At 40.2% G+C, this 24560-nt stretch overlaps 1 protein-coding gene across 35 annotated transcripts in view; it reads right to left on the bottom strand.

Annotated features, from left to right (window-relative positions):
• EPB41 (erythrocyte membrane protein band 4.1) overlaps positions 1-24560 on the bottom strand; it is a 93661-nt gene that overhangs the window by 16795 nt on the left and 52306 nt on the right. For 22 of the 35 annotated variants that reach the window (XM_081920548.1, XM_081920547.1, XM_081920549.1 and 19 more), the window contains 3 exons: positions 20171-20350; positions 3181-3660; positions 1893-2021 (listed from right to left, as the gene is read on the bottom strand). In XM_081920548.1, the coding sequence (XP_081776674.1) occupies positions 1893-2021; positions 3181-3660; positions 20171-20350 (789 nt within the window). Of the gene's footprint in view, positions 1-1892; positions 2022-3180; positions 3661-5383; positions 5517-9405; positions 9964-16831; positions 18150-18536; positions 18588-20170; positions 20351-24560 lie in introns of those variants that run through there. The other 13 variants (XM_081920534.1, XM_081920535.1, XM_081920542.1 and 10 more) reach the window with 10 other exon arrangements.

The raw sequence follows: 24560 nt of genomic DNA, 5'->3' as shown, positions 1-24560 counted from the left end.
GGATATTTGCTACTCTAAGGGGAGTGAAGCCTCATGAATAACTCTCTAACCCAGTAGAGGCTGGTTCATTAAGATGAACAGGGAAGACCTGGCTACTCCTGGATTCGAGGGGGGGGGATAAAGCAGGGTGTCATACTTAAGATACTCCAAAGCTGCTGAATGATTGCCTGAAGTATCTGTGTACAGATACTAAAAAACGGAAGAGATCACAGATGGAACTTTTTGCTTTGCCACAATATAAATCCCCAAAGGGTTGAGCAATAGTCACCCACTGCTATCTTCCAATTCTGACCAATCATGTAGGAGAAGAACCACTCCAGAGCAGTGCCTCCAACTCCTAACTGATTAAGCTGCCCCCAAAGGATATGATGGTCTGTTGTATGGAACATCAAAAAGAATGTGCCGGACCACACTTTCCCTTTCAGATAATCCATGAGGGGCAACAAAAGAGGCTGAAATCCCCAAATCTGCCCTGAACCAACTGGACTTACTCTTTCAAATTGGTTTCTCCTAAGAGTTCCTGCAACTCTGCCACCATCAACCACTCAACCAACCTGTCAGTACTGCTCAGTCCAAGTTGGTAGGTTCCTCCCTCCCCCATTCAGGGACTTTTCAAATTGGAACACTTTCCCACAGTGATACAATAATCTGAGTCTTATTAGCCTGCCCTAGGTGGCAGGGTTAAAGTGAGCTGGTCATAGGACTCAGATCTTCTCTACAGCCTCGGGTAGCAATAAATCAAAACTTCCATCAAAAACTGACAAGGAGGTGCATTACACACTTCATTGTGGCCTGCAGAAAACATGAAGCCTTGTCAGAGTGAATTCTGACACTGATACTAGTTCACTTTGGGGAACATGGTATTGTATACAGTGGTACCTCTAGTTGCAGACACGATCCGTTCCGGGGTGCCGTTCGCACCCTGAAAAGTCCGCAACTAGAGCGGCACTTCTAAGCAAGCACAGAGGACAATAGAGCGCTTCTAGGCATGTGTGAAGCGCGAAGAATGCTTCTGTGCATGCGTCGAAACCCGGAAGTATACACTTCCGGGTTTGCCGCGTTCGCAAGCCAAAAAGACGCAACATGAACCTACAGCAACACGAGGTATGACTGTATAGGGAAAGCAAAACAGACACAAAACTTGGCATATATATATGCTCACACAAGTTATAATGAATGCATGAGGATGAAAACTACATGCTCAGAAGCCACAAGCTACTTTCAGTTTTGATACTTCTCCCCAGAAAGTCAATATCCACTAGGTAGGAAGTATCTCTCTCATTAAATTTCTCCTAAAGGGAAATTTCTCCTAAAGTTGGAGTATCAAAACTTCTAGAAAGTTTTATTGGGGCTGCATTCTTGCTTTGGAATTAATGTAATATGTTTTAAAATTGATGTAAAGATTGTAAAGGTCTAAAGGTTCAAGTTCAATCTAAAGGTTCAGGTTCAAATAGCTGTCTTTGACCACTGCAGCCTCCCCTATTAACGCACATTTTCTTCCCTTTCTTTGTGCCTTCCATGAGTGTTGTGGCTATTGTGCAAGCACAGTGGGCATAATCCTCATATAGTTTGGGAAGCTCTACTCATTGTGATCGATGCAGGGGGAAAACAGCATTACACCACTCTTCCGCAGCAAAGAGGGAAAGCCTAGATGCCATACATATATGTACAAAAGTCTGAAAACTCAAGCCCGATCAGACTTCCCAGATATGTATTTATGTTTGTGTTTGGTGCAGAAAGCACTGGTATCAACAGTGGTATTTCTCACAACAATTTAAACCTGTTAAGCTCCTCTCAGGTAAGCTTGTCCCATTGAAATCAAATTTTCTAATTTTCACTGAGACTATTTACACTACAATAAAACTGTTCCACCAGATTATGAAACAGCCTACCTGTGCAGCTTCATAAGTTATAGTCTTGGTCTCTGTATGGACAATAGGAACTTCTTTCGTTGGAATTTCACTTTTCACAGTGTTCGACACATCAGAGATAGTAACTGTCTGAGTCTTCACAAGGGGTGGCTACAAAACAGGATTTTAGAGAGAGAGAAATCACATTTAGTACCATTAAACTCTAACAATATTACTGACAACCATTCCAATACTGATCTGATAAAAGCACAATGGACTCCATATAGAAATTTCAATTGCTATGTTGTTTGCACTAAAGGCACATTTTGGAAAGTCATCTGTCAATGTTTGGAGATAAAATACAAATAACATTTTTTCCCCTAGCTTCCTGGCCAAATGTGACCATCTGCAAACTAAAATATGGAAACTGTTTCATAGTTAAAAGGGTAAGCCAAATTTAACATGCGGATAAGAATCTTTATGGTTAGGAGGAGCTCAAGTCTGATTAGTATGCTAGCATATTAAGAGATTATACAAATGTATGATTTCCAGCCAGTGTGAGATGTGTAGAGTCCAGTAGCTTCTATTAAATCAGCATCAGATCATTATTTATGGATATTCAAATCTCAAGAATAACAGGAAAAGAAAAATCAGCTGTGCCACCACCTGATAATTAATCAAAAGAGAATGTAATATTAGTAAGAGCACCACCAGGCTTTCCCCACTCTGTTATGTTCCCTTCACCTTTTCAAAGTCTGACAGATATCACCTTGATTATTACCAGATCAAATGCTGAGGTATTTTAGCAGATGGGATTGTTAAGAACACTGGAGCAGGCAATTTTTATTTATTTTTCACTTTGATGGGCAAATGCAGGTGTTTCCTCAGAGATTTCCAAATCAGATGACTACAGACTCAAAGAGCTATGTTTTGTTCTTGTAAATGGAAAGACTTGCAGCGCTGGCTTTTAGCTCAATATTTTCTGCAATGTATTTACAACACACAGAAGAGATTTAGCACTATCTCATAAAATCTGATGCCTTTTAGAATCAGTTTCCTTTTCTTTTAAATATATTCTGCTTGAGTCAGGAGACAATACTTTTTTAAAAATTGTTTTAATAAAATATACATCTACTTTGTAGATGAGGGGAATCATTCCTATAGACTGGAGATTAAGTGGTTGATTAGTTTGGGGAATATTTCAGGCCATCGAAACATAATCCTTCTTTATGGATTTATGACATATGCTTGCTGCAGTGTTTGTAGAATGACTCTGAAAATGTAGCAGAGAAGACTGCAAAGAGAGATGTTTCAAGTTCACATTTACTACCTGGAAACAGCGAATGAGGGCAGGAAACTCATTATCAATACTTGAGCTGTGACATTCTCCATTTAGCTTGCTAAGTGGCTGACTTGCCCCTTTCCCCCCTTCAACATCACAGGCTTCCTCCTCTTGTTCATGGAGGTGCAATGGAGGTGAAGAAGGGATTTTATAGACTTGCATCTCGTTCTGTTTTGAGTCCTCAGCCTCTTTCTCCACATCTGAGTAAAATCCCTCTCCACACCTTAGGTCTTCCTTGCTCTCACTGAGAGCGGCAGCAGCAGTAGCAGCACCCTGCTTCTCCTGCTCCTTGCTGCTTGCGGAAGAAGTGTCAGATTCACAAGTATGTGCAGACTCCTGGGGGCTTGACACTGGGCTCTCACTAAGGGCCACTGAGTGCTTTGAGACCTCCCATTCAAAGTGAGAGGTAATATTTTCCCCCTCTGCCATTGCATCCAGATCCTCTTTGAAGGGAGAGTCACTCGCACTCTAAAATGAAATGAATACACAAAAAGGCCAGAAATTAGGAATAGGGCACACTAGAAACATAGACCATTTTAGCACAATTTGAAAGGGCCTATATGCAACCTATTGCAATCCACACAACAGAAGATCAGTACAGTGGTACCTCGGTTTAAGAATAGCCCTGTTTACGAAATATTCGGTTTATGAACCCCACAAAACCGGAAGTAGTGTCCCAGTTTGAGAACTTTACCTTGGTCTAAGAACAGAATCCGAACAGTGGAAGGGCATCGGCAGTGGGAGGCCTCATTAGGGAAAGCGCACCTCGGTTTAAGAACAGTTTCAGTTTAAGAACAGACTTCCGGAACGGATTAAGTTCGTAAACCAAGGTACCACTGTACTTCCAACTGTATTTCAAAACACTTCAAGTGTTTTGAAAAATGTCCAAGTTGCAGGTAGGCCTGACACACTGGAATTGACAGCATTGCATATCCTGACAGCAGAACTTCCAGGGCCAGGGTGAGACACCATGCTCTGCTTTTTGACAAGGTGGGGACAAGATGTCACTGTCCTCTCAACTACTCTTCCTTCCCTTGTCTCTGCCAGCAGGGCAATAATACGTTGGAGATGGGACATTCAAACATCACTGCCAGTGCTGTCTAATACACATAGATATGATGGGATCACCATGTGTATCAGGCCAAACCAGATGAGATCTAATGGATTTCAGACTGCCCGCAAACTGGACTGGGGCAGCAACAATAAGGGGGCAGAGGGAAACCATCTTCCCCTGTGCCGTTTCCCTGGTTTTAAATTATTCTCGCCACAAAGCTGGTATTAGAAGTGGCAGGGAAATGAGACAGAAAGCCATCCTGAATCTATCTTTCCCCCTCCTCAGCAAATGGCAGTTTCGGTGTGAGCATTAACTAAGAAAAATGGCACAGGAGAAATGGGTTATCTTTCCAACACTGCACCCCCTATCCTCACCCTATGGCTGCACACAAGTCTTCTATAGTCCCACATATGGATTGGCCCTCGTTGGCACAAGGAGAATGGCTGACGTTTGTGACATGCCAAGGCCTCTCTGCATCTGCACTATATCCATTTCTAAGCAGGCAGTGATTCTTTTAAAAACTAAGTATTAAAGGGTTATCTTCACCTTCTTGAGAATGATCAATTCCTTTAAAAAGACTTCCATAAAGAGTAGGGGAAACCACATTTATTGCTGTATATTGAAAAAATATATTATCTGTGCAGAAGAAAGTTCTATGTGACTTTAGAAAGCTTATATTGCTTCCAAAGAAAGAGTTTGAGGATACAATGCCTTTTCCATGTGGCCAAAGTTCTGATGAGTTGGGATATCTGCTTTTATGTGCACCTCTAGGAGCCATCTCAGTTGCTGATGCTTCCAGCATTGCAGAACATCAAGTATAACTTTAAAGCAGACAATATTACTGTTTGGTAAGAGTCAAGACTCAGCAGATCTCATGCCAAAAGAGCCCCAAACATACATATGCCACATTCAGAAACCATACTGCAGCCTCAAGACGATATCACACCAAATGTGAGCACATTATTTAACCATTTGCAATGGTGCTGTTTGTCTGAATATAATATCTGATCGCTGAAATGCTGCAATTCTCAAGCAATGAGTTCTTTTGATCTTTTACTGTAAAATGAGTAACAAAAAAGTTGATGTGAAACAAAGAAATCCAACCTCCCTAAAAGAAAGCAAGTGTGTCCATAGCACCTGAGATACTTTGGAAGACTGTGCCAAGCCAGAGGATTTAACCAAGGCTGGTGCTATTCTGTCTTCCATCGTGCGCCTGTTAGAAAGTTCTCAACTAGGTCTTCGTACATCTCTGCGAGCCCTCTAGCTAGAACTTGAAGGAAAGGAATAGTAACAGAAGAAAAGACAAGAGTTAAAACATGCACAATACCAGAAAACGTGCATAGTAAGTAGGAAAATCTTAACAGGAAAGGGGGAAAGAGAAAGCTATAAAGCCACATATGTAAGTTACAGACCACAGTTTTAAATAGGATGATATTTTTCGAAAGTAAATTTTCCACATTTAGTGGAAAGGATGGTTGGTACAGGCAATCAAATAAGCAAGTGGATGTTTATATAGCAGAATACAAAACATCGATTATTCTGAAACTCTGCTTTATTTAGTAATGGGATAAAGCAGTTGAATAATGATAAACAGTCTAAGGAACACTTATTTCCTTTAAAATAAGTTTTTTTAGATTTTTGCCCTGGTATCTGCAAATGCACATGCACACTCCAAGTACATGCACAAAAAAGGGTGAGCTTAAAAAAAAACCTTCCTTGTTTCAAAATTAACCAGACAACTATATATCATTTAGCACCTCTTTCTTTCTGTATTTATATGCAAGCAAAAGAACTGTACTTAAGATTGCAATCCTATATATACATGAGACAAAGGGATACTGAACTCCATAGATTTACTCAGGTCCAAATCAAATGGGGGAATAATATTGAGGAGGGGAGCAGCTGTTCCGGGCAGATTAGGGGGGTGGCAAACAGCATTATACCCTCCACCTTCCTCCCTGCCAAGCCCTCAGTAGGCAGCAGGAACTGTGCTTTTGTATGGGAACTACTCATTATCAAGCAATAGGAAGTGCCTGGTCAGGGCATTACATGTTAGGTAATTTGATAACGGGCATGAACAACCACAGCACAGAGAAGCTGAGCTTGCTTCCCACTCTCATTCAAAACTGTTAGCTGCAAGAGCAAAAAGCTGTGGATGGATCTTCCCTCCTAGCAAGACTAGGGCCTCACTGCTAATGTGAAGTGGATTATTTTAATTAATTATTTATTTTAAAGTGCATCTAATTATTTTAGGGAGGTGCAGAGGGTAGAAAGCAGTCAGAAGAAAGGATGGTAAAGTGCCCTCTCTTCATGCTGTACAGTCATACATTGTATCCCGAACACCTTGGCTCCCAAACAAATCGGCTCCCGAACGATTGAAACCCAGTAGTGAGTGTTCCGGTTTTCGAACGATTTTCAAAAGTCAAATGGAAGCTTCCTGCAGCCAATCAGAAGCTGCACTTTGGTTTCCAAACATTTTGGAAGTCGAACGGATTCCGTTTGACTTCCAAGGTACAACTGGATATGGTAATGTAATGTATCACGATTTCCTTCACCCTTCGCCTCTTTCCTGTCATCTATTCATCCTCTGGTTGCCTTCCTGCCCTGTTCTTTACGTCTTCCCTTCTTTCCTTTCTCTCAATTTGTTTCTTTCCTTCCACCACCTTTTTCTCCTTCACTGGGATGCAGGTGGCACTGTGGTCTAAACCACTGAGCCTCTTGGGCTTGCTGATCATATAATTGGCGGTTCAAATCCACATGACAGGCTGAGCTCCTGTTGCTCTGCCCCAGCTCCTGCCAACCTAGTACTCCGGAAGCACGCCATTACAAGTAAATAAATAGGTACCACTGCGGTGGGTAGGTAAATGGCGTTTCCATGTGCTTGGTTTGAATAAGATGTTTTTCTGCAGCATATGTAAGTGTGTGTTACAAACAGGAGAAAGGGCACCAAGCCACATTCAGGCATCCGCTCAGCTCCCATCAAGGCCGTCAGTTTGTTAACTGTAGGATTGGCCTTTTCTTGGTTGTGTGTTTTAGGAAGTGCTACCTGCGTTTTTTGGTGCGTTTTATTTGTTTGGCCAGGGTGGGGGGAAGGTGTAAGTACTTTGTGGCTTAAAAATGTGCCCCTGGGCCCATATATTGCCTCCCTACAACCCATAAATGATATGAAGAAATGGTGATTGGGCATAGTTGCAAACATTAACATATTTCCTCATTGCTTGTATTTCAAATTTCGTACCTATCTGCACCTTAAGAATTCTCCCATTTTATGTCCTGCTCCCTTTTATAAATAAAATCTAGATGACTAAGGCTATCTTTTCCCTAGGCTTCCCTCACTTAAACATCACTGAATGATAAATAATTATAGTAGCTCAAAAGGGGTTATTCACAATCAGGGAGAAGCGGGTGGCAGTGGAGACTCCCCCCACCATGGCAAAATTTCTACATCTGGAACTGGATTTACTTATCTATATTTATAAACAGCTTTATACCCCTCAAGACATCTTACAATAGTATGCCATTTAAAAATAAGTAACATATATAGCACCTAATTTTAGTATCTTAAAATGGTGGGTTATAACCTAGTTATATGTCAGTCACTGAGCAGAAAAATCATCCACCATGAAGTTGTTTAATACAAGTATTTTGGGAGCTGACCATTTTATGCTAAAAATCTTATCAATCAAATACTCAACATGATCCTACACAGGGCTGTAAATTTTGATGCACAGCCCTTTGCTTACACTGCAGTTGTTAAAACAGGATCCTATGTAAGGCAGAAACAGATCCATTCATTTGGCTCCAAAAACCCCTTCCATCTTCCTTGCTACAAAGTTTAGCAAATATGTCTCAGTGCTCAAAGGATGGCCTTTTCTCATAGCACTTGGGGTGCTGTGCTAAGTGTACAGATGGGTCTAACCCTAATTTTACCCTTCCAGCTCCACTACAGCTTTTTCACAGGGTTTGTTCCACAGGGCCAAACCAACCGCTGAGAGCTCTATGCCTGAATCCAGCGCCTGATATTTTTAAGAGCCAGAAATCAGACTTAGTGAATTTGAACAAACTTTGCTCAATGGGAGAGACAATTGTCTGCATTAGGAATAACTTGCTAAATGTCTGGGAGATTAGGAAATCGTCTGCAAAACATTGCAATTTTGATTGGGAATAATGATCAAAAAATACTCAAAAGGCATCTATAAAGCAAACATGTTTTCAACACACAATAGCTGCAAAAGGTCAGCCACATGCAAATCTGAGGGGGTGGGAGAAGCATTGATAAGATCAGTTGGTGGGAACAACTTTTTCTTGCCACCCAATTGCACCACCAGCCAAAATTAGCCTCTTTGAGAGGGTGAATGCTTTTATCCACACACACACACACACACACACACACACACACACACACACACTTTACACTTGGGATTCCCAAGATCTTAAGCCTAAGAAGCCCCTTGTATTAGCACGCTGCTGCTCAAGGGTGGATTCATTTGTATACATAAGAAAGCACTATTTATTTTATTTATTTATTAAATTTATATACCGCCCTATACCCGTAGATCTCAGGGTGGTTCACAACATAAAATTACAATATAAAAAAGAAAAATAGCCTGGCTCAGAAGAGTTAGAGATTAGTCACAGGGAAAGAGGTTTCCTTCTTATGCCCAGAGCCTCAATCCAGAACTCCCAAGGTTCTAAGGGATCACACAAATATCAGCTACACATGAGCAGCTAGCCATATCTGTGACAGCAACTCGTTTATTTTGGTGCATGAACCGAAATATCTGATCTTACCAAGCTTCTCCCTACTATACCCACTTTTAAAAAAGGTATTAAAAAAACTAAATCAAAACCCAAATGGACTGATTTTTTAGGTGCCAAGGCACAACTTTCATCAAGTAGATGGATAGCCTCCAAAGAAATCAGACCATTTGTTTTTGACACGTTGGCATAAGATACTGCAGCAGTTTTGCTAAAGCCACATATACATATATAATTTACACGGGGGCAAAAAAAGACACAAGATGCAGTGTTCCCTGAATTTCTTTGTAAGCCAAAGCCTGTGAGGAGTTGAATAATGCCAACTGATTGCTATATTACAAGTGGTGATCCAGAAGCTCACTGTGCCTAACAGAGCTCTGATGCACTTCATTGACTGACATTGTAGCAAATGGGGAAGGCCATTATCGGTGGGCTTTTGGATCAGGTAGAGAGTATACATAAAGGTAGCACCAGAATAAAATAAAAATCAAGTAGGGGATAAACTAATATTGCTTAGTGTAAAAGCAGCAAGGATTGGTCCTGCTTTGTGATTTACTTACACTTGTAATTTCTGCCTTGCCCAACTACATGCATTTAAATTATGCCAAAATCTTAGATCTCCCCAGTAACAATTTCTAAAATAGTGCAGCTGCTCAAGTATGCATTACTGTCATAAAATCCTCAAAGGCATAAGATGATGCATCCTGAATATATATATAAAAAATACTATAAAAATTATGTAGAAATTCTAACCAGCTGATCCAATAAGAATTTCATGCTGTGTAGCAATAGTATTAGGTTATCCCCTATATTGAAAGTCTGTGCAGAAGATGACACATCAAAAAGTGCTTAAAAGTGTGCATTTAGCAATTAAGTAGGGGTTAACTTTATAATGTACCACACTCACCAGTTAGAATTCCATAGACCAACATCCAATCTCAACAGGGCTGTCAAAAGTACTTGAGCAAGAAGTATTATGAAGCAGAAAATAGAAATCCCTAATTTAGCATAACTGTTCAATTGTCCATTGTTACAGAAGAAGAAGGGTAACACTTTCAAGCAAAACTTGATTTTTAAAGGCAATTTGTATATCTGGATATATTAGGCAGATATTAAAATTGTTAACAAACTAACTACCACCAGAAATGGATTTGTTTCTGAAAAGCGACCAGTCAATAAAACAAAGGAATAGCTAATTCCAATTTGAAGTAAAAATAAGCAAAATCATAACTGCATTTTAAATAGGAGTTTGCTGCCATGGATTAAAGTTACTCTTTTCAAAGACGACAACAACAACACCAAAGCTATCACAATTTTACTTTTCAAGGTGCTGAACCATTTAGAAGAAAAGTTATTAGCAAAAGTTATTTAAATAACCAATCCTCTCCAAAACAGAACAAAATTGTGTAATACACACACACACACACACACACACACGATGAAAGACTATATGTTCTATGAATCTACATTTTATGACATCACAAAATGCTCATTTCATGCATTGCTTTCTTCCTTTGCAGAGGAATAGGTATTTACAATAATAACTTCATAATTTGCATTTGTAAATATATTACAAGAACTCAGGAGTAAAGTTCAAAGTAGTAATTATGTTCCAGTGTTGCTTCAGAAGGTTATTTAAGGTCTCAGTTAAAAAGTGCTCCATTTAAATGGGAGTTCTGTGCTGTCTCCAGAAATCCAATAGGCACCACATGAGTAATGTCACTTCCCACATTGCTCACATTAAGAATCACTTTCAGTTTTCCGCAATATATGAAGCAAGAAAATGACTTGGAAATGGGGTAAAGGCTCATAGGAAAAAGAATAAATATATATCCTCTAGCACAGTGTTTCCCAACCAGTGTTCCGCGGCACACTAGTGTGCCGCCGGACGTTGCCTAGTGTGCCGTGGGAGGGAGGCGGGCGAGTCGGGCTAATCCTCCGGCCCCGCTCCCCCGGGGAACGTGCCCCGTCATCCGCTTCTGCCTTGCTCCCTGTGACAGGAATTCCCCAAACTGCATCAGCATCTGCCGCTTGCCCAGCAGCCCCGGCGCTGCCTTGCGCCCGGCGCCCCCGCCATCCTCGGCGCAGGGAGCGAGGGGCGCGCAGGCAGGCGCTGCCCGGCAGAGCGACGGCTCCTTCCGAGCGGCTGGCAGTGTCTGGGCATGACTGGCCTCCCGCCTGGTCCCACGGCGGCTGCAGACGCGGCCGAAGCAGTGCAGGGAAGGAGACGCCCGGCCGCCCAGCCCCGCCCCACACGCTCCCACTCTCTCTCGGCGGCCGGGGAGCGGGGCCAAAGCGGGCCCCCACCTGAGTGGCGGCTGCGTGAGCCAATAGGCGAGCTGGGGCAGAGGGGGAGGCGGGGCTCCGGAGAACAAAGGAGGGAGGGGGCACCCGGGAGAAGGGGGCGGGGCGGGAGGAGTGGGGAGCGCGGCGCTGCGCTGCGCCCGGGACGCCCCAGTTCCGCCGGGTTAGAAGCCGGCGGCCTACCTCTGCTGGCCGTGGAAGGCAGCCGAGTCTGGGTCGCGCCCCGAGAGTGGCGGGGTCCGCGCACAGCCTGCCCTCCAGGCTGGGAAGTGGCTCCTAGGCTCCGCCTGAAGCCACGCAGAGCCCGCAAGGCGCCCTCGGCGCAACTTGGCCGGGGCAAAAGGCGAAGCTCTGGAGGGAAAGGCGGCCGGATTCCCCTCCTCGGCGGGTCCGGTGGTCTCCCGCCTCCTCTGAGGAAGGGTCTCTTCTTCAGCTTTTCTGATCCTTCGTGGCCCCGTTGGGAGAAGCCGAAATAAATAATGGCCGTGCCATTAAAGTTCTCTCTTTTATAAAAGGGATCCTAATAGAATCGTAGAGTTGGAAGGGATCCCCAGGGCTATCCAGTACTGTACAACCCCTGCAGTGCAGGAATCTCAGCCATAGCATCCATGGCAGACAGACATCCCACCTCTGCTTAAAAACCTCCAAGAAGGGAAAAACCTCCCGAGGGAGACCATTCCCCTGTTGAACAGCCCTTACCAGCAGAAAGTTCTTTCCCATGTTTAGTCAAAATCTTTATTGTAACGTGAATCCACTGGTTCGAGTCCTACCTTCTCTACCTTCTATGCTGTTACTATTTTTTTATTTTTTTTTACATAAGTAAAAAGTGACCTTTCCCCATCTGGCATGGTGGTGTGCCTCAAGATTTTTTTCATGAAACAAGTGTGCCTTTGCCCAAAAAAGGTTGGGAAACACTGCTCTAGCAGGTTATTTGCTTCTAAAATTTCATATCGTTTCATAATTCGTGTCAAAGCCTTCTACAATGGTAGTTTCTTAAAGCCAAAAAGGAGGCTAATGAAATCAGGATGGCAATCACTTGCCTGACAAAATCATGCAAAAGCTAAACAGCAATGAATTTACATAACACTAAACTGAGAATGAGAAATATTTATACGCTCATCACAACACAGACAACGCTGTGACATATTAAAATCATGACAAAATAATAATTCACCTGGATGTTATGGGAATCTCATGGATATCACTGAAAACAGCATCCCCACTGTATTCTCTTCTCCCCAATAGTAACATAAAATGTGCAATGCAAATATCAATGAGGTTTTCATGTTCCCACAAGTGGCAGCCCAGTGAAGAGGAGCAGGGAAAGTGAGCTCAATATTATAATCATCACACATTTTATTATACAATATGCTATGGAGGAGGGGGTGGAGAGAGAAGAGGGGCAGCTGCTGCCAAGTCTCCAGTATCACCTAGCGTAGTGTCACCCTAAGAAAAGGCATTGCCTTTTATTAGTCAAATTGCTGTGATCTATTTAGTGCAGCGTTGCCTACTTAGATTAGAGTCAACAGCTCTCCAAAACCTCAGGCAGAAAAAGGTCCCACAAAATTATGAGAAGAATAGCTTCCATAAACTGATAAACCTCCAGATGGCACTTATGTAAAATTATAAATGTAGGCAAAATCTGAAATACATTTTGCCAAATCTGAGCACACTTGAAGTGAGCACACCCTTTTTGCATGGGAAATGTTTTGTTTGTATGTATTCACCATAAGCAGATACATCTGCTACTCACTGGTCAATTATGTAAATACAGATCAAACTATGTAAATTAGCTTTTCCCTCTCTCTGACTTTCTGCAGAATTTATTTTTGCCTTCCTTAGGTGTTTGATTTTTTAATGCAGTGTAGTATAAAGTTATAGTATGCTGTTTAATGCAATATAGTACGAACATTCAAAGGGAGTCAAACTGGCTTAGTGGTCTAACTTACACAGTGGAAACCACTAAAATGATGTATCTTTTAATAATCCCTTAGCACTCTCCAAGATTTAGTGAGTGAAAGTTTCAGCTGTAGCTTTGCAAGGAAAAGCAGAATATATACGCATAAACCAGTTTCCAAGGTTCTACTCTAGTGTCACATAAAAAAAGTGAACAAAGGGTTGGCTATACAGATGAAGGAGCTGGGTCATGCAGGCCTACTTAGTGATTCTATAAGGCAAAGTACGTAGACTGCAATCTGAGATCTAGTTAAGGAAGACAAAATCTGAATCCAGGTCCCTCAAGACCAGGATCATCAACAAATTTAGCCTATGAGGCTGATCCTGATAAAGATCTGGCTCACGGAGCCAAAAGGGTTTTCCATTCCTGACTTACGGAGAAGAGCAACCAAATCCAAAACAGCTTTCCCAAAACAGTTGAAACTATCCTACATAATTATCTCCATCATGTCTGGATTAAGCTTTAGTTTATTTACGTTCATCTAATCCATTATAGAGCACAAACATGGTTTCAGCACTTCCACTGCATACTAATGGCCTCTCGCTTCAAATCCCCAGATGTTCTCACCCCAGTGTTTCAGGTCTAGATAGCGCAGTTGCTTAGAGCATAGCGCTGGTAACACAAAGGTTGCAGATTCAATCGCCATATGGGACAGCTGCATATTCCTGCATTGCAGGGGGTTGGACTAAATGATCCTCACTGCTGTGATCAGAATAAACAGATAGTCTATTTAAAAAGATACCATGGTCAATGAAAGCTATGCCAAGAATTAGCAGTTGCAATCCCTCATTCTTCTCCATTTTTAGGGTGACCAAGACAGTTTCCTTTCCATGTCAAATTCAGTAAAGATACCAGATTGCAACAGATGTGGAGAATGTGTAATCCAAGAATAACTTTAGTTTCATGTCCACCACCTATTTGAGCACCTTACATAAGAGAAGAACAGTCACTGGCTGATAGTCTTTAAGACCTCTCCTCCCTGGAAAATGTTGTAAGCCAGAAGGGTCAAGAGTCATGCAAACCAGTGGTAGAATGCACTTCTCTGATAGCCCTATCCACATGCTCAGGCCTCAACAACTGAAATTCATCTGATAAAACTGGTCCAGAGCTTCTAAAATTTCTGCATGAGCAGCAGAACTAAAGGCATCCACACAGGTTATAATAGTAGGGAGAATGTGTTTATGAATTATTGTGTCAAACACTAATGCACACCCCACATAGGGTCATCTTTGCATCCCAAGGCCACTCAGGAATCCATCCAGATTCATCAGCTACTGGCTGATATTAAATGATAATTCCTCTATCAGAAAAAAATCAAGTTACATTGATGGGGGAGAAATCAGGAAACAAAAATTTCCCACCAGTTTATTTCATGGTCTCTTTTCAACATTTACTCCTGCTTCCAAGTCTTACTGCTCACAAATTCTGCAGCTAAGATCTCGTGGCACCCAGGTTTCATGGCAAGAGTATCAATCCCAGATTCATTCCTGCATCTACCCTTCTTACCCCTCCTCAATATTTTGCATACTTCTGTACAGAATTTGATAGAGATCACAATGGCAGATATTCTGAAACTGTTTTACAGTACCAGCTCCTATGGGAGACAGCCTTCCATTTATGTTCTCTACCTTACAGACTGCATTTTCCAAGATAAATAGGAGGGGAGGAAAACACTCTATAACAAACTATAAGGAGGAATAGATTTTTCAACTATAAAAATAATGCAGTATGTGTTATGGTCAGGGCTCAGCAGGAGATGATTGCAGTGAATGAAAGTGTTGAAGTATTTGCATTGGTAAATTGCACAGCTGAAAAGTGACCAAAGTGCTCTCTATCTTTCTACAGAGCATTCCAAGATGACCTACATTTACTAGCAGAATGGCTCAAGCAAAATTCCTGAACATTATTATTATGGGTAAGCCATCTGTCAGTGGCTAAACATCTTTTCCCCCAGCAATGTTTCAGGAAACAGATGTTTATCTACATTGCTAAGAGTACACAATACATTACAGGAGAATTTGTAATTCAATATTTTCACAAACATACACACACACAAACACACACAGCGTTTTCTTTCCTTACATTTGTCTGTGCATATGCACATACACAAACATGATTTTCCAAAGTCATATTCTATTCATCTAAAATAATATTCACAATGTGTAATCAGTGGAATGCAAATTGAATTTGATCTGTTAATAAGTAGCTTGCCGAATATATGAAACCAACTGTCCCATAAGCCTTCCTTCTAGTAGCTCAGCCTAGCTGACTATCATAACTCAGCTCTCAAATGATTTATGAAATTCTCAGCATATTCTCTGGGTAAAAGACCCCTTCACCTGTCAGCGCAAGTGATTAGCCAAAACCTTTTATGTTTTTTTGCTTTAAAAATGAGATAAAGAAGGTAGATATCAAATAGCTAGCCAGACATTTACATCTGGGTGCTGTTAAGAGTCAAGCAACATGCAAAGGTTTAAACAAACAGAGTTTTACCATCTGAACATATGCCTATTACACTGTTAGATCAACTTAACTGAAATCAACACTATGAACATCAACATGCACAAAACATCCCACACACTTATAAACATGTTACTTCCATACAGATAACTGTTACAGTGAAAGTGAAACACAGTTCAGTAAGTATGATACAGAAAAGAGATAAAGCAACAGAAAGACATAGGAAGAACTGGACTTGGAAAACAGCAAAGATTACAGTTTTTAAGCATCACTTCTAATAAATGATTGGTTTTCTACCACCTTAAACGCACCACAAACAGAAACCAGAAGTTACAATCTTTTCATCTACAGAAGAATCATACAGGCAAGATAAATAACCATAGGTGCATATTGGTGTATTGTTTTATACACAAGGCAGATTGAGAAAGAATATGCCATCCTCACTTCAAATTTCAGGAAGAGAATGATGCAAGTACCCTTCATTTTCTACCTAAGCAGCATCTGGCATCCTAACTCACTCCATGCAGTCATACTGATACTCAAGACACAATTCCAAAACAAACGTCTTTAAGATTGAAGTGTCAGGAGTCTTTAGTAGTGAGGTGTGAAATTCGTTTCAATTTATATTAAATGAATTAATCCAATTCTCTGCAGTTTACTACACAGACACACACCTCCGCATTCTTCCTGAAGAGCTTTGTTTAATTACAGGTGGCAGTTATAGGCTTATCTTGCTCTCTTAGAATAGGACTTTTAATAAAATCATCTTAACAATGAACATAAAACAGTTCTTGAAATTAATTGCTGCTTTGTTTTTTAAAAAAATTCTCAAATGTTTTGCAGGATATGGAGATCTTTTAGGGAAATCATCATATTTGTTCCTTTCAACAACCTGCTGAACTCAAAGACCAAAACCAAAAACACATAACTGACTACATTCATGGTTAAAAGCCTGACATAGTTTGAGCTTAAAAGGACTGCCAAAACCTTCATATTTGTCATATTGCAGCTTGCAGGGTTATCCACTGTGTCTCTTCCAAGTATGCCAAACTGTATTCTGAACAGTGTTGGTGCAAATGTGTGTGCATGCACACTTTTTTTTAAAAAAAAAGAAGAGTTTCAAAAGACTCCCTGGAAGATTGAACTAGAGACAGAAGGGTTAATATGGAAAGAGGCATGGCAGCTTCACCCAAGAGTTGAAGAGCTTTATAGTCTTGATGATATTTCACAGAAGCCCTCCATTTCCAAAATCACAGAAAAACCAGCCACCACACAGTCAGTGCAAGGACCACCAAAAAAGACATCATAAAGGGAATGCGTGGAGAAGGAAAAGCTCTAGAGTATAGGCGGCATGTTTTGAGCGATTTCTGCTCTTCAGGAATTTGAATAGAAATCTTTGCCTGGATTTCTTCATTTGTTTGTTCGGGCAAAGTTCCCTCAGTAGCTGTCTCTTGCTTTTTATTATTATCTTCATCCTGCACTAACAGAGGACGTTCCAGTGTCTGCTTTCATGGTAGAAGATCAAGAAAGACAGAGAGATGAACAAAATGACAGGTGGAAAGTGCTCAAAAATGATACTCGGGGATGTGCAAGGACAGAAGTCAGAGAAATTGACATGAAGTTAACTAAAGTGTGCTCTGCTGCTGCATTCAATACATTCCTCCACTAATCCTGTACATTGGGACCAGACTATAGGACAAATACGAAGTGCTTTCTAAGTGGGTAAATTATTCCTAAGTTGATAATAGTTTTCAGTGGAGAAACCCATTTAATGTTAACTCCACCCATGTGCTAAAATACATCTTTCAGCATTAAACTGTAGAAATATTTGCAAAACAATAATCTTGTTGAATTACAAAGAGAAACACTGTTGTACAAAACGTTGGTCATAACTTCCTATGCTACACTGATCTTCAGAATGGCATTAATTATTTGATACTTAAATTGTAGTGCAAATATAATTGAATTCTGTCAAAGATATTGCCATGGAAGATAGTATCAAAAGTTCCACTTCAAAATTATATTGTGGTTAAAGTGCAAAGTGTTCAGTCACTTGAAAAACCAATAAGCTGGAATATTATTTTTTTAATGTTACAATTACAAAGAATGGAGTTACTCCACATTGATTTCATCTGTGTCACCAGTGTGTAAAGAATGTAACACAATACAAAGCTATATTGCAGTTGTATATGAAAACTAAGTGTAAGCTAGAAAACAGGGGATTTCTTTGTTTTGGTCTGTTTAAAACACTCTATACATTTATTTTTGCTATGTATGGCAAATGAAAGCAGCTATCTAGGAAAGGAAAAAATTAGCTCTCAGCTCTCTCAGCTGAGTCAATCTTCTTTGATCAGCCTGATATTTGCTGACATTGTCTTTGCACACCCCTAAGTGATGGGTATCAGGGAGAAAGTAGCTGGGGGGCTGGGCAGCAAAAAAAATGATAATGATACAGAATGCAAGAGAGTTTAAAGAAAAACAGGAAAAGAGAGGAAGACAACATAAAAAGAACAGGGTACAGTTAAACTTTCATAATTGCTCTCTCTCTCTAAATATATGGCAACATATTCATGCAACTTTTTCAATCAGCCATGCGCTGAAAAAAAGCAACTGAAAGCTGCAAAAGCTTGCAGCAGTGCAAATCCTTTTTAAAAGTGTTAGAACAGGAGGCTGTGAGAGATGAAACTATTTAAAAAGGCAGCCAAAAGAAAATGCCACTCAGCAGCTGCTGTTGAGGGTTTTGGTTTTGCTCAGTGCCATTACAACAGCAAAAGTCTGCTTCAGAAGCACATATCAAAACAGCAGCTTTACCTCTGGCCCACCAACCTGTCTCTCATAGGACTGAAATGTGGCTTGCTTGACCTGGACATGCACAAAGTATGGAAAGTTCAGTTGTTTTGTGATGTAGAATAATAATAATAGTAATAATAATAATATCACAGCCCCACTGTACAGATTACCAAGATTACTGCAACAATAAAATGGTAGCCTTCCTTCCACATAAGACATCTACAGACAAGATGTAGTTGTCTGCAGGTGACTCTTATTACAATTGTTAATTACAATTCTTGAAAAGTCCACCAGTCTAATGTTCGATCCCTATATTGGCCATCTGCATATTCTAGAATTGCAGGAGGTTTTACTCGATGGCCCTTGGAGTTACTTCCAACTCTACAATTCTATGATCATTTGCACAGTTCATGGAAGACAAACTTGGGAAATGAATAAACATTCTCAAACATTGCCCTCAAGTCACAATAACCACTGTTGTAGGAGGGAATGTATCAACAATTCAATTTACACATATCCAGCTCTTACAAAAGCAATACTTGCAACGTCTACTTCAACAACATCTTGCATAAACTTTGCTTTAATCAGAACTCCCAGCCAAACATTTAAAGTTTTGTGTGCTGTTTCACTATCATCAACAAGGATCAATCCATTCATATTTTTATCTTTCAATGTAAATGTAATTGTAATCAGCTGAAAAATACCCTCTCATCTCCTCATTAATCAAATACCAAACTGTAATTTCTGGGCATTCTAAGTTTACTCAATATTTAAAATGCCAGATGCCTTGAATATTAAATTAGAAGTATTTGTTCAAACTGAACTAAACATTTAATCTAAGCCAGTGCTCCGTAACATTGCATTCAGGTTACTGGGTTGGATCCAAAGAACCAGGAGCTGATGGAACATAACTGCTGTTCCACAATGCTTGCATGGGGGTCCACAAAGAGCAGGTTCTACAGCGGTTCTCATTCTGCTTCTGTTTGTGCAAGAAACTGCATACATTCTTGTACGAGAAGAAGAACATTGCTGAATTTAGAAAGACTTTTTCTCATGTAACATAATAGCGTGAAGCACAAAGCAAGTCCTTTTGCAAGTGAAAGTCACTTTCTGCACATGGAAGAACATCTTTGGATCCAAGCCACTGAAACTACAGTTTTACTGCAAAGGTTGGTAGTAATGTCAAAAACAAATTCAACTACTTCTTTTTTTCTAAGTAACACAGAACCACTAGCTGATTATTATTCAGAGAGCCCAACAGTTACCCTTTCATGAAAGTAAATGACTGAGACATGCATATATACATGGGTCTTACTCACTAAATGTCTTATAACTAAAAAGACCTTATGTTGTCACAGAATGACTTTTCCACCCCTTGACTTCAGCAGTAGTCTCACAAGATTTGAAAAAGAATTACTTCAGGCAAAGTGGTTTGAAAGCTATGACAAAAAACTGTCAGCTAAGATGTGAAAACAATTCTCACTCAATATACAGAACAGGAATCAGTAACAAAAATATAAATATTGTTGCATTGCCTTTGGTTTATTCCACCCACCTCCCCACCCTGCATTGTACTTCCCTGGAGAACAAAAAGCTGGTTTTGTTAAGAGCAAAGCCAAGCAAATCACCAGTTCCATGCTATGTAAAGTACTCACTCCTTCTACTCCTGTGGGGATCTGTCCATTGATGTTAAGGGTCCTGAAGGGAGAATGAGTTGAGAGGCGCTTGTCCCATTCACTTGGCCGTGGCTCAGGGACAGATTCCATAAAGTTCTTCTTCAGTTCGCTAATGCTAGCATGATGCTTCTTTATCCCCTCTTGAGGTTTATCTAGATCCTATCATTTCAGAAAAAGAAGCCAAAAAACAAACCAGCGAAAAATTTATTAAACATGCATTTACCACCTTCACACTATCAAATTCACTGCACTAAGCGGCTCAGTCTCCATTAGCTCTACTCACAATCTGAACTAAACACACATTGGGAATATCACTTTTTCTTCTTTCCTCAAAAATAAAAGGATATAATTTTCTAATGAGTTATAGGTGTCCCCCAGTGAATCATTTGAGTAGTTTTCAGTTTGAAATCTTCTTACCTAGATTAACAAATAAACTCAGAACTATTAATTGAACACTGTCTCTCCATACACACACCCAATGTTTAATTAATTTTAAATAAAACTATAAATCCCCAATGCACAATAAATAATGTTAGCATCTTTAAGGCTGCAATCCTGTTAACAACTTACCTGGGAGTAAGTCCCATTGAAATCAATGGGATTTACTTCTGTGTAGACATATATAGGATTGCGCTGTAAGAAGCTGGCTCTAGTATCTGTTTCTATGATATACTGTACTACTGAGCTTCACAAAAGCAGCTTATGCATAGTCTTTTTTGCAAAGCATTAGCATACATTGGTTTAAGCAATGCAAGAAAAAATAATTTGGGAAGGGTGCCAGAGGTTATACAAAAATCAATTAAGTCACTGGCAAACCTAAATTCAGAAAATTATGTTACTTCCCCCTTGCACTTTCCACAGTAGTGTGATTGATTTGATTTATCATACTTAGAAGGGGAGGGAAAGACGGGGCAGTATATGTGGCAATTTTCCATGTGCAGGAAGCATTTTGCTATGAAAGATGAACTGAGCCCTTGTAACCTGGTGTAGGACATATGACTGGCCTAGTTCCTCCTTGCAAGTTAAGGGCTGAAAGAATTCAAGAACTTGAGAGTGTTCTGGCTTGCACTCTGAACACTTTCTATTATGGCTTCTAGAGTTGCCCTCTGTTGTAATCACATATGAGAACTTTCCAGATAGCGTAACAGGCATCCAAGCCACTTATTAATATAGAAAAGAATTCAGACTGCCCCAAGAAAAGTCTGAATCATTAGGGCTGTATCCAACTAAGTTCTATTCGGAGTAAACTAATTCAAATAACAGTGGTACCTTGGTTTAAGAACAGCTTAGTTTATGAACAACTTGGATTAACAACGCTGCAAACCCGGAAGTAGGTGTTTTGGTTTCTGAACTTTGCCTTGGAGTAAGAACATGTTTCGCTTCCTGTAGAGTGTGTTCCATTTGTAAATTGAGTCCCCCGCTGCTATGGGAAAGCATGCCTTGGTTTAAGAACGGACTTCCGGAACGGATTAAGTTCGTAAACCAAGATACCACTGTAATGGATCCAAGTTAGACATGGAACAGGAGTGCAGTAAACACTCCCAGACAGGTATTTTGTGTTGTTGTCCTTTAGACTGTATTTTTGCTTTGGGAACTGTTGGGACTCCTCAAGCTCCTCTTGTTTTAGGAAAAATTTCCAAGGCTGGGTCATAAGACCCCTGAAGTGATCCAACCAGAAGGAAGGCTATACCATGTAAAATGGCTCATAAAAATAGACATATTTCTACTTAATAGCAATATCCATTAAATTCAATTTGTGCCAGTGATCTAGTATTCAATACTTAAAGGTTCCCAGATTTTTCAAAGACCTGGAATAACTCAGTTGGTAAAGCATGAGACTCTTAATATCGAGGCCATGGGTTTGAGCCCCATGTTGGGGAAAATATTCCTTCATTGCAGGGGAGTTGGACTCGATGACCCTTGTGATCCCTTCCAACTCTACAAAACTATGATTCTATGAATTCTTAAACATAAAATACTGGGAAAATTTAATGGACACCAACCAGGGTGGGCCCTTGAACAATCTGGGACATAATTAGGCTAAACCACTGAGTAAGAAGATGTTGACAAGATTCGGGCTGCAATCCTACACATGCTTTCCTGGGAGTAAGTCCCATTGAATACAGCATGACGTTTCAGTTAACATAAACAGGGCCTCATCGTTAAGCAGGGTTACCCATTACTAATGGAATCTAACAGTGACAGTAAATCTGTGACTCTCCAGCAGGAGAGTCCTCATCTTCCCAGATCATTGACAAAGCAGGCAAAATCTGAAGGGGAACAGATTCCCCATCCCTGCTCTTACATGTTAAGAGCTCCAGTCATAAAGCTGTTTTTTACTCCAGAAATATTTACAAAAAGGTGGCCATTTTAGTCTGTTGTTTTTGCTGCAAAGGGTAACTGAATTTTAATATATTCAATATTCATCTTTAAAGTGTCACAAAACTTGGTTGTTTTTATTCCAAAATATTTTAAATGGCCGGATTTTATATTTACTGAGGCAGTTTAGTATAATCCAAGACCTACCTCCTCCCCAAAAGCCTATACAATTAATTAGTTAAGTCATGCCCTATGATTTCAATGGTTCTGCTCTGAGAAGGACCATGGCTGCCAGGGCTTCATTGCAAGATCATGCCACCCGAAAGAGCAAAAAGGGAGTTTTTCATTATCAAGTGTGCCACTGCTTCAAAGGATCATATGGTGATTTAAATCTAAGACAAACTGCACAAATTGAAAACTGGAGAACGGCAGATCGTAAGGTGTTTAACTAGGTCTTGTGTGCTTCTTTTAAATGCTGCTGTGATCATTCCTGTGGTCTGATAAGATAAGACAAACACTCAGGTGTGTCAGTGGATCACTCTTCTTTCCTAAACACAATCAGATGGAACTGAACTTGCTTGTCCGATACACAAAGTCAAAAAGAAAAAAATAACCACAATCAAGGTTATAATTAGAGGGGTTTTTTGTTTTTTATTTGATGACCAGTGAACACCTGCAACAAAACAGTTAAGAGTCAGACCAGGCATGTGAATGGGAGTTGGTAGTAGGCACTGGATCATACAGAGCCTTATATGGCTACGGGAAGGTAACAGTACTGGAAAGAGACATGTGCAAGAAGTTATAAAACCTCAACTGGAAGGAGGTAATAGATTAAACTATCAGATAAAGGACAGACTAAAATGTCATGGGTGAAATTTTCACCACCTCTTGCCAGAAGAACTCTTCTTGACTGGATTACAGACCATTTTACTGATGTCCAAAAGTTCTGCACTGTAGCAATCAAACCCAAAAGCTGTAAATCACTAAATTAAACTTCAAAAAGTAGTTAGTGCATTTTAAAAGAAGAGACACTGTTTACGAAACTCCTATTAGCTGCTATTTCTGTAATCGTGGATAAAAACACATAGCACATAAGAATGGAGTCAGTATAAGAAGCCACACATCTCCAAATATCAGTAATATATGATTGGAATGTTCAACACTTCCAAGATCTGTGGGATACAAATTTAATCAGTATTAATCTGAAGGCAAGGTAGCCATGATCTACATTGTGTAGTCAAAGCAACATAAAATTTAGTGGTTCTAGAATAACAAGAAATACAAAAATGTTAAATCAGTTGAAATATAGCAAATGGCCTATGCGAGGAAAATAGCCCCACTCTGCTGTGTGAAAGCAGCTGTCTACACTTTTTAAAACATGCATTCAGAGAAAAAGCTTATGTGATGACATTCTACTTCCAGATTTTTAAAATTATTTGCAGAGTTAAGATATAAACTACTATAATATCAGTGCTTTTAAATGCTACTGAATGATTTGTTAATTTTCAGGAGATGGGATATATCTCCCAAGAATCATATTAGTACTAATTTGGTGGTAGAGTACATGTTCTTCAGGAAAAGGTTCCAGGTTCAGTCCCTGTAATCTCCAGATACGGCTGGGAAAAACTTATCTCTGAAACCTAGAGAGGCATTACCCATTAGCATAGGACAACTAAGCTAGGTAGACCAATTGTTTGACTTGGAACAAGGTACTTTCCAATGATCATCCAGCAATTATGCATTCGGAATGCTCCTTGGGCTTGATCTCCTGCCACTGTCACTAGTTTTTTAAAGCAGTACTGTCCTTTTACATAAAAAAAATGTAAGAGCATACAAATGCTCCAGCAGAAACTAAAGTACACAAAATAAATGGAGTACACCTAGCCTCAGTGTAGCTCAGTGAACTGAAAAGAATGAAAATGGTGAAGCAGAACTGCTTGGTGGATTGTGACCATGGTTCCCTAGTAATTCTACTAGATATATTGAAAACCACAAAGATGGCAGAGCTTAGTTTGCTGGGGAAACAGTCCTTGGTACTAAAATAAACATA

Source organism: Podarcis melisellensis, assembly GCF_964234715.1.
Source record: "Podarcis melisellensis genome assembly, chromosome: 8".
NCBI lineage: Eukaryota > Metazoa > Chordata > Lepidosauria > Squamata > Lacertidae > Podarcis > Podarcis melisellensis.
The sequence above is the reverse complement of the archived record's forward strand: the minus strand, read 5'-3'. Positions and strand labels throughout refer to the sequence as shown.